Source organism: Thunnus albacares, chromosome 21 (genome assembly GCF_914725855.1).
Source record: "Thunnus albacares chromosome 21, fThuAlb1.1, whole genome shotgun sequence".
NCBI classification, from domain to species: domain Eukaryota; kingdom Metazoa; phylum Chordata; class Actinopteri; order Scombriformes; family Scombridae; genus Thunnus; species Thunnus albacares.
Genome location: NC_058126.1, coordinates 4,447,730 through 4,458,024, shown reverse-complemented (window position 1 = coordinate 4,458,024; position 10,295 = coordinate 4,447,730). Strand labels below are relative to the sequence as shown.

The 10,295-nt window shown below is 38.8% G+C and overlaps 1 protein-coding gene across 2 annotated transcripts; it reads left to right on the top strand.

Annotated features, from left to right (window-relative positions):
* The first annotated feature begins 1,600 nt into the window (after positions 1–1,600).
* LOC122972655 (CD276 antigen-like) lies at positions 1,601–9,532 on the top strand. Of its 2 annotated transcripts, XR_006399805.1 has the most exons (7): positions 1,601–1,844; positions 2,990–3,307; positions 5,736–6,002; positions 6,379–6,669; positions 7,932–8,024; positions 8,830–8,885; positions 9,137–9,532. XR_006399805.1 is itself a non-coding variant. In XM_044339905.1 (6 exons), exons 1-6 carry the CDS (start codon positions 1,781–1,783, stop codon positions 8,832–8,834), a joined length of 1,038 nt encoding a protein of 345 aa, XP_044195840.1. In that variant the 5' UTR covers positions 1,601–1,780; the 3' UTR covers positions 8,835–8,886. The 2 variants fall into 2 exon arrangements, 1 of the variants encoding a protein (XP_044195840.1); XM_044339905.1 differs by lacking the exon at positions 9,137–9,532 and having other exon boundaries at positions 8,830–8,886.
* The last annotated feature ends 763 nt before the right edge of the window (positions 9,533–10,295 follow it).

Here is a 10,295-nt window from a genome sequence, read left to right as displayed (position 1 = left end):
ATTTATTGAGTCTGTGTCTGCTTTTTAATCTGCAATATGACAAAACTCAAAGTCCACTTACTAGCTTCTCCAGCAGCTTTCAACCACATCTTGGGGACTTTATCAGCAGAGAGCGCTTGCTCAGTCGTCAAAGAGTGCAGTTTGGTTAAAAGCTCTTGCACAAACTGTTTAGCTACTCTGGATGGCATTACCCTGGCCTCCAGCACCACCGTAAGGAATCTGGGAGTTATCTTTGATCAGGATATGTCCTTTAACTCCCACATAAATCAAATCTCAAAGACTGCCTTTTTTCACTTATGTAATATCGCAAAAATCAGGCACATCCTGTCCCTAAAAGATGCAGAAAAACTAGTTCACGCATTTGTTACTTCTAGGCTGGATTATTGCAATTCCTTATTATCAGGCTGCCCTAACAAGTCTTTAAAGACTCTCCAGCTGGTCCAGAATGCAGCTGCACGTGTACTGACTAAAACTAGAAAAAGAGATCACATTTCTCCCATTTTAGCTTCGCTACATTGGCTTCCTGTAAAATCTAGAATAGACTTTAAAATCCTTCTCCTAACTTACAAAGCCCTTAATGGTCAGGCACCATCATATCTTGAAGAGCTCATAATACCGTATTATCCCACTAGAACACTGCGCTCCCAGTATGCAGGCTTACTGGTGGTCCCTACAGTCTTTAAAAGTAGAATGGGAGGCAGAGCCTTCAGCTATCACGCTCCTCTTCTATGGAACCATCTACCAGATTCAGTCCGGGGTGCAGACACCCTCTCTATGTTTAAGAGTAGGCTTAAAACTTTCCTTTTTGATAAAGCTTATAGTTAGGGCCGACCAGGCTCGCCTTGGATCAGCCCTTAGTTATGCTGCTATAGGCCTAGACTGCTGGGGGACTTCCCATGATGCACTGAGCTCCTCTCTCCTCCTCCTCCTCTCCATCTGTATGCATTCATGTAACATCAATGCATGTCACTAACTTTGCTTCTTCCCCGGAGTTTTTTGTGCTTTCTCATCTCACAGGAAAACCTGGGTTCTGGGCCGAGCCTTCGCGGTCCTTCACAGTCCTGATGGCATCCTTCCCTGTCTATTGATGCTTATACTTGTTGTTGTTGTTGTGATTGTTGCTCTCCTGTCCCCCTTCCCCCTTTCCCTCTCTCTTTCTCTCTCTCAACCCAACCAGTCAAAGCAGATGGCCGCCCACCAAGAGCCGGGGTCTGCTTGAGGTTTCTACCCGTTAAAGGGGAGTTTTTCCTTACCGCTGTCGCCAAGTGCTGCTCATGGGGGAATTGTTGGGTCTCTGTAAATTAAAGAGTACAGTCTTGACCTGCTCTATGTTAAAAGTGCCTTGAGATGACTTTTGTTGTGATATGGTGCTATATAAATAAAAATTGATTGATTGATTGATTGTCGTCTTCAAATAGTGTCACACTGTGATTTGGACACAAATGCCCTTTCCCTTTCAGTTACAACAGCAGTCTCTGCCCTTCAACTCAGTAAATATTACAAAGCTCTCTCTGTCTCTCTCTCACTCACTCACTCACTCACACACACACACACACACACACACACACACTTATCTAAAAGTAGCTCATGCTCTCTGACAGACAAGCACTTCAGCTGCAATATCTCTTTCCTCATTCCCCGCTGACTTTTGACCAGTGCTCAGTAAGTACGTCTGAGGTTTGAGCTAATCAGACCAGTTTGACTCATTGTCTGTGACACTCCCACTGTTTTTGTTCATTCCAGTACAGTGGACAGTATTGACTGGAAATGTATCAGTAGGATGTCTGGGATCAAGAGTGTCTTTCTGGTGGTCGTGACCTTTCTGTTGACTCCTGCCAGAGGAGGTGAGTGTGTGTCTGGTCTTCTATTTTTAAACTTGGTACAACGTATCATCATGGTTGTTTTTACCAGAGAAAGCATGAATACCAGGAAACATAATTAATGATCATATATTTTATACAGTAAATACACCTAAAATCACCAAAAACATATTTTCTCACTTGCTTCAGTAACATTCAGACAGTTTCAGTGTTTTCAGGTTGTCAGATATTATCTTTTGAAACTTAAGCTGCCACATCAAAACAATATTGGTGAACTGAATTTCATTTGTGGCAAGAATGAATTTAATGAAATACAAGCTTATGTTGAGTTTTGGCACTATACAAACAAAAATTACATCTACAGTACCAGTCAAAAGTTCAGACAGACCCTCCCATTGAAAGTGTGTACAAAGTACAAGGTTCACTTAAAACCACATATATGAACCTCATGGTGGCGCTAGAGGAAAAGTCAGAGGATCACCAGTCAGCAGGATTCATCCTCTGGGGAACATGAATGTTTGTCTGAATTTCATGGCAATCCATCTGAAGGTTGTTGAGATATTTCAGGCTGGACAAACATGACGGGCAGACTGTCAGTGCCATAGAGCCATTAGCATGACTGTAAAAATGCATGATTTTGAGGACTTTTGTCTTATTTTCTACATTTTCTCATTTTAAAGCTGTGGATCAAATGAAAATGTGAATGTGGATCCTTTAACAGAGAATTATCACCAACTCTGCAGCCTTAAGGAGCACTTTAGCCTACCTTAGCTAGTTTTATGGTACACTAATAAATATTAGTGCACGTATGCATTGTATGGTTCAATCTCAGTGTTTCCAGCAGCAGGCAGCTGTTTTCAGAGAAAAGGTCACTGTACACTACCTGCTCAGCACCAAACAGCAAACAGACACAGTTAGCTGTAGACTAATTGTTGTGCAGATGATACACAGTTATACATTACAGTACAAGATGACTGAATGAAAATAAATATGTTGTCAGATCAAGTTTATCAATAAAAACATAATTAAGTTGTGTCTGTGTATAAAACTCTGATTGTGACTTATATGGTCAAACAAGTTATTGATCAGATTTTTGCAGAGAGCTAACTTGGATTCAACTGTTTTCTCTGAACTGAACCTTGACGACGTCTCCACGTGATGTTTTACAGATGTTGAGGTCTCCTGTGTTTTCATGGAAAGCTGCATCTTACCGTGCAGATTTCAAGCCGGTGATGACGTCGTCATCCACTGGATTCAGCTGACACCAGGAAATACTCAGGTCCACTCTTACTATCACAACAAAGACCAGCTCTCATTCCAGTACCAGCGCTTCAGAGACAGGACATCGCTGTTCAATGACCAGATCTCCAGAGGAAACGCCTCGCTCCTGCTGAAAGGGGTGCAGTTTCATGACCAGGGCAGATATAAATGTTACACCAGCACCATCACTGGAAACAAGGAGACATTTGTCAAACTAAACATGGATGGTATGGAAACTCGTAGTATTTCCAGATAATAAATATAATAAATACTATTAGCAGTGCATTTCATCATATTAGAATTACATGAAATCAACTAATTGTTTATCATTAAAATTGAGGTTTCACCTTCACGGTTTTCGGAATAACACAAAGTCAGATTACAGCATGTGATAATTTATTTAGACATAAAATAGTTTCTAGCATATTGATGCATTACAGTCACCATGTGTACTCCAGATTAATGCAGTAAACCAGGAGTAATAGTTGGATAGTAGTGGGGATACTCACGCTAAGTTGTTGTACTATGTACATATAGCTTTTTGTACTATTCCTCTTTGCAATATTTAAAGAGGCTGTAATCAATATTTTTCATAACAACGTATGAAATGACAATAGTGTAACATGAGAGGCGTCCCTTGTGGTGATGAAACTTTACGGAGCTTTACAGTGAGTTTCAGCTCATTGTTTAGCTGTCTGGCTACAACTTTACTGCTTTGGTTTAGCAGCTAAAGAGCCAGATATTTCCCTCAGCAGTTGGTAGAGAGCAAAAACAGAAGTCATGTGCTCATGAATTGGTCTGGGGTCAAACCCACACAGCATCTCTCAACAAATGAGATGAGCAATATGATATATTTATGCATCTATTTTAACTTTTCAAGTGGAAAAGAGTTCTGGTTTGCCCATAAAAAGCTCAAGTCAGTTAAGTAAGCTCTTAAAGGACGGGTTCACAATTTTTCAAGTGTGTCTTAAACCAGCAGTCAGGTGTCTGTATGAACACTGAAAGAGGTTTTCCTCACTGTAATCATTCCTCCTGTTCATACTGGATATTAAAAGATCCTTCAAATGTGCTTTCAATGTAAGTGATGGAGGACAAAATCCACAGTGTGTCCACACAGTCATTTAAAAGTTGATGTGAAGCTTATATGAGGCTTCAGCAGTCTGAGTTAGTCATATCAAGTGGATATCTGACACATTTACAGTCTTTTTAGCATCAAATTCCCTCTTTGTTTTTCCTTGGACAGTGTTTCCCTGTTGAGCTGCAGTGGAAGTATAGTAACAAAAAGAGGGACTTTGACACTAAAAAGACTGTAACGTTGAAAGATATCTACTTGATTTGACTCATTTGGACGCTGAAGCTTCATATTAGTTTCAGATAAACTTTAAATACATTTTGGAAGGAGGAAGGAGGACTGTGGATTTTGTCCCCCATCACTTCCATTGTAAGTGCATTATGAAGGGATCTTCTAATGGTCAGTATGAACAGGAGGAATGATTACAGCAAGAAAACATGTTTTACTGTTCAGTTGGGCTCCTGACTGTTGTTTTAAGACAAAGTTGAAAAATTGTGAACCCGTGCTCTAGAGCAGGCTAAACTGTGTCTGTGGAAAACAGCATAAGGTCTGAACACTGCTCCAAAATGGTATTAGGATAAGAGTGTAGGTTAATAGTGTTGTGTGTTGGCATTTTTCAGATGTGGAACACACTCACCAGCTTACTCAGTGGCACATGAACGCACACTTAAGTTTTACAAAAACTAATGAGCAGAGAACACATTTTTAAGAAAGCAGGTAAACGTACAGTATAATTTTATGTTTGTGTTGTTAAATCTGTGAAAATGTGTATGTTTCTCCGTGTGCTTTTGCTTTCTCATATTGTAGTCTTTTGAGCTCTTTCAGATAAAACACACAGACATCTGACTGATAACATTTCAATCCCAGGGAGTGAAGCCTGATACAATTCATGCAAGACTGTGTGAATGAAGGTCTTGCAGAAGATAAGAACAGCTGAACAGTAAACCTAGTGTCAGTTTTGTGAGAAACCTATAGTGCTGATAGCAAGAGGCACAATATAATAAAATGTTGTCTGTCGTGAAGAACTTGTGGTTATGAAGGTTCAGAGGTTCAAGCAAGTTGTGATTCTCTTAAAAAGTTAATTGACTTATGGTACTTTCCTCCTGTTTGTCCACAGAACTTCTTCTAAATTCATATGTTTGTGCAAATTAACTTAACCAAACTTTATAAACCTTTTAATGAAAATCAATTACACTTTTCTATAAATTAATGTGGGCTTCAGTTTCCTCCTTGGCTCAGCTATTTATGATCTGCGTTGGCATTTGAGAGAAAAGACTGAAGAATCTTTCTCTACTCTCATTTGTGGGGTCAATATAACTGTGTAATAAAGTAAAGTAATCAGAATACTCTAAGGGATAATAGATTATTCTGCTGTAAAAACTTTTGACAGTAGAAATGTCATCTGATCATAAAGCTACAGCTTTAAGGTCCTGGAGCACTTTATGGTTATAGAGGGAGGCAAAGAAGGGAAGGAAACCAAATTTTGTGGCATCACCCAACCCAAACATTATGTTCTCCTACTTTACCGCTTCAAAAACATGTTCCTATATAGCGAATCCTCTCTTTTTTCTCCTTTTTTTCAGCTCCAGTCCGTAAAGTCGACATTCAGCAGGTAGAAAACAAGATCACCTGCAGATCAGAAGGGATCTACCCTGAGCCTAAGCTCACCTGGTCCACCAGTCCTCCATCCAAGGAGACTCTCCAGGGCAAAACTGAAGCCCAGCAGACTGAGCAGAAGCTCTACAACATCAGCAGTTCTCTGATACTTTCAGACAATGCTGCTGGTCTGACCTACATCTGCACCGTCAGCACTCAGAGAAGCAGGCTAAAGGCCTCACTGAAGACACTACGTAAGTATCTGTTGTGTAAACATAACAGGTGGCACAAAAACTTATGTTTAGACTGTATTACATGGCGTTAATTTGGTAGATGTCTTTCTCAAAAATCTGAGGTTAAAGAGGACATACAGTACTGTATGTTTTTTGTGATTTTCTGTTTAGCATGTGGGCAGGAGGAGCTGGGGATTACACCTTCAGCTGCCCCTTTGTTACTTATAATTTCATTTATAACACACAAATTCCAAAGTTTGAAATATATCTAATCTATAACACAGGTTACACCAATAAATCAGGCTGATAATTACTTTCTATTAAATGTGCATCTATATTTTAATTTATTGCAGTTTACTTCTTTTAATTTTCTCTTTTGTATATTGTCTCAATTTAGCTCCAATCACTGGTTCAGGGACTGAACAAACAATCACCTGCACTGCTTCAAACACTCCACAAACGGGCCTCGTCTGGATATTCAACCACAGTCAAACCATCCTGACCCAGACCGGGGCCAACGTCTCGTACACAGTTTCAGAGGAGTGGAGACAGCAGGTGAAGGGTGTGTCTAAGTCAGGTGACCTCACACTTAAGAACTTGTCTTCAATACACGACGGGATATACACGTGTGAACTCAGTAATGCTGAGGAGACATATTATGGGAACACCTTTCTGAAGATTATTGAAGGTAAGTCAAGTTCAGGGAAGTCTATCTGAACTAGAACTGCTAAAATATACAATTTACAGTATCAGTTTTAATATTTGGGTATGGCCTGGTCTATACTAACCTTAACTCATCTACTTTAGCTTAGCAAGATTCACTATTCACTACGATGAGGTCATCATGAAACCATACAACTATAGAAATCCACGACAGGAATCACATCTACTTTTAATGGACATGATCCATGTCTGTCTGATTTGATGATTTATTTGCCAAAATATAAATATAATACAGGAGACAACATGAATCTCAAAGAATGTAATTTTAAAGAGTCTGTTGTGCTTAATAGAGTTTAATACTGATCTTCACACTTACAGATACAGACTGGGAATATTGTCCTGGTGTATATGTAATAGATTATTTTATCAGGAGATAATGATGTGACATTTTGTCACAAACTGACCATAATTACAAGTGTGTGTTCACATCTTCATCTTTACCTGAGGAAGACCATCTGTAGTTGAAATGATTTCAGTCATATCCAAATAAAATAAAAGAAGCTGGGAAAAAGTCCTAGACTTGAAAGTAGTGTGCAGGTATTTTTTCCTTTTTTCTTTTACTGATGTTACTCGATTTTCAAGTAGTTTTTTCAGTAGATACTTTTGTACTCTGAGGCTGCGTTCAAACTAAATCCAGCAATGTCTGAAAAACTGCAGCCCTCCCATTCATTTGAATGGGGGCAGTGCTTTTACTAGTGGGGACTGCAAAGGGCAAAGCAAAAACTGCAGTGATCATCCAGCAAGAATTTGAACTGGACTCAATTTTTGCTGAAACGTAACCCAACATCACACTGTGGATGGATTACTTTGTAACGTGAACATTGTATTTGAAATGGTGACAAAAGATAAAATAGCTCCTGTAATGAAAACTTTCCAGACTTGTAAAATCCTGTTGGTGAGTTTTACAAACTGCTGCGTTGTGTTTTGGCTCCTGATAATTCCTTAAATGCATTAATCTATAACACCAACTCAACTTCCTGGATCATTTTTCATTGTCTCACTGGTACCTCAAACAACACACCCCCACCATAGACCTCTGCTCAGCTGTCCAATCACAGTTCTTGTGGACTCAACGTCGTACCTCTGTAGCCACCATGTGAAGTTACATTTTTGAGTAGGTTGCACATCAGCTGCAGCATAGTTTCATCCAACATTATGATGCTACAGTAGTTGTCAATCTCCTTGTTTGGTTGACAGTTTAATTCACTGAGTCTTTTTCTGTTACAGGAAGTTCATCAAATGTCGCAGCAGTTTCTGCAGGTGTGGTGGTTGGAGTAATTTGTGCAGGATTGGCAACAGGCCTGATACTGTACTGTACAGGTAAAAACAACAAAAAAACACACACACATTTTATTTTCACCTTTGATGTTTTTTTGTATTGTTGTTTGAGATGAGCCAAGCTGCAGTAAACAATGCATGATTGTTAGATTTCTGTTTCTTACCTGATCACAACTTGCTGTGACATAAGATCAAGGCGGCTGCAGCTTTAAAGGACATGTGTGGCAATTTTATTTACTTTTCTTAATGTAATTAAATCTAATATGCAGAGCCAAAGAAACAATGAACTGATCAAGTATTGTGCGTGTATCCAAAGCCTGATATATCTTATTCCTCTGTGCCGTAGACCTCTGTTGTCCAGAAACTATTGAAAACACATCAATGAGCAACACCAAAGACTAATAACAGTGATCATGTTTTCAGTCTCTGGAGAGTAGTTCTGTGTAAGGCAGATGCCACTGAGCAAGTGCGGGAACACAGTTCTGTTTATTCATGTCACAACTTCTTGACTTTGTACTTTACTGTTAATTTATCAAAGAACTTCAGTAAAAAGTCAAGAGGTTGTGATATGAATTGTCACAAAATTTGCTTCAGGCATTCATCGTTCTCAGAAGATGTTTTCTGCCTTACTTACTTACTTTTTAATTCTTGTATTATGAAGTGACACAGAACATTTGGTAACAAATGGGACATTGGGACTTTAAAATGAACATATTTACAGACTGCTGTCAAGCCCTGATTGTCTATTTATGCCCGAAATATCACTGAAGGAAATTTAAGTCTTGCATTCTTGCTTTTCCTTTTCCTGTGAATTTTTTATTAATTTCATGTATTTTTATTAACACAGAATGAAGAAAGAAATCCATCAAAGACTAAAGGATCAAAAACTGAAATGGGTGAAGGGTAAATATATCTTCTGTATTGAGTACAGTAACAATGCTGCAATCTTAACTATTCCTCTCAATTGAAATCTAGCTTGTAATAAATGCTGTCACAGCTGAAAATGTAAATCAGTTGTGATGATAAAACTTGTAAAGCAACATATTTTTTATTCTCATCTGCAGAAGTTATTATTTATAATGAAGAAGGATTGTTTGTTGTGAGTTTTAGCTTGATGTGTTTAAAGACTGAATACTTTTTAATTTTGTTTGCAGGACAAATGATGAAGAAAATAAATTGGAAGGAACACCACTTAAAGAAGACAAAGCTCATGACACAAGGACAGGAAAAGGAAATAAGCTCTCCTTTACTGATTGAAGGATTAAATGATACTCAGATACACTAATGTGTTGAAGTGTAAACACGTACTCTGGGTCTTCTGCTGTCTCAGGAAAGGATGTTTTGTCCTCATTTCTTCTTCACTGGATTATTGAGGAAGTAAAACAAGACCTTCAGTTCTGTGTTTTGGAGACATGTGACAATCACATGCTTATCCAGATTGATTAACGAAGGACACTTGACTTTGTCTGTAACGCTCTGCATTACACTGGTTCTACAGTGCAAGAGAGACTTTGACGACCAGCATGCTGTTCTTCCTCTACCTTGTGTCCTGGTGTTCCACACAAAAACCCAGACAAATAAAGTGACTGACAGTATCTCTCAACAGAGATGAGGAAGTATGTATTTATGCATCTATTTTAACTTTTCAAGTGGAACAGAGTTCTAGTTTACTGGCTATTAAAAGATCCTTCAAATGTACTTTCAATGGAAGTGATGGAGGCCAAAAGTAGAAAAAGTAGATGTGAAGCTTATATGAGTCTTCAGCAGTCTGAGTTATTCATATCAAGTGGATATCTGACACATTTACAGTCTTTTTAGCATCAAATTCCCTCTTTGTGTTTCCTCGGACAGTGTTTCCCTGTTGAGCTGCAGGTGGAAGTATAGTAACAAAAAGAGGGACTTTGGCACTAAGAAGACTGTAACATTGAAAGATATCTACTTGATTTGACTCATTTGGACGCTGAAGCTTCATATTAGCTTCAGATCAACTTTAAATACATTTTGGAAGGAGGAAGGAGGGCTGTGGCCCTCATCGCTTCCATTGTAAGGCTATATTGAGCTCTGGTATTTCTGTCATCAGGGACTGCTGGGAAACTGTTTGGCATGCTGAGTTTGTGTGTGTGTGTGTGTGTGTGTGGACGAGGTGTTCTTCATATTGTGGGGACTCATCTCCCTTATGGGGACAAAAAGCAGGTACCTCTAATGTAGAATAATTAAGTTTAGGGTGAAGACTTTCGTTTTGATGTTTAAAAACAAAGGTTGAAAGAAGTTTTGCTGTTGTTGCTGCAATTTCTTTTTATACGGTACACTAAA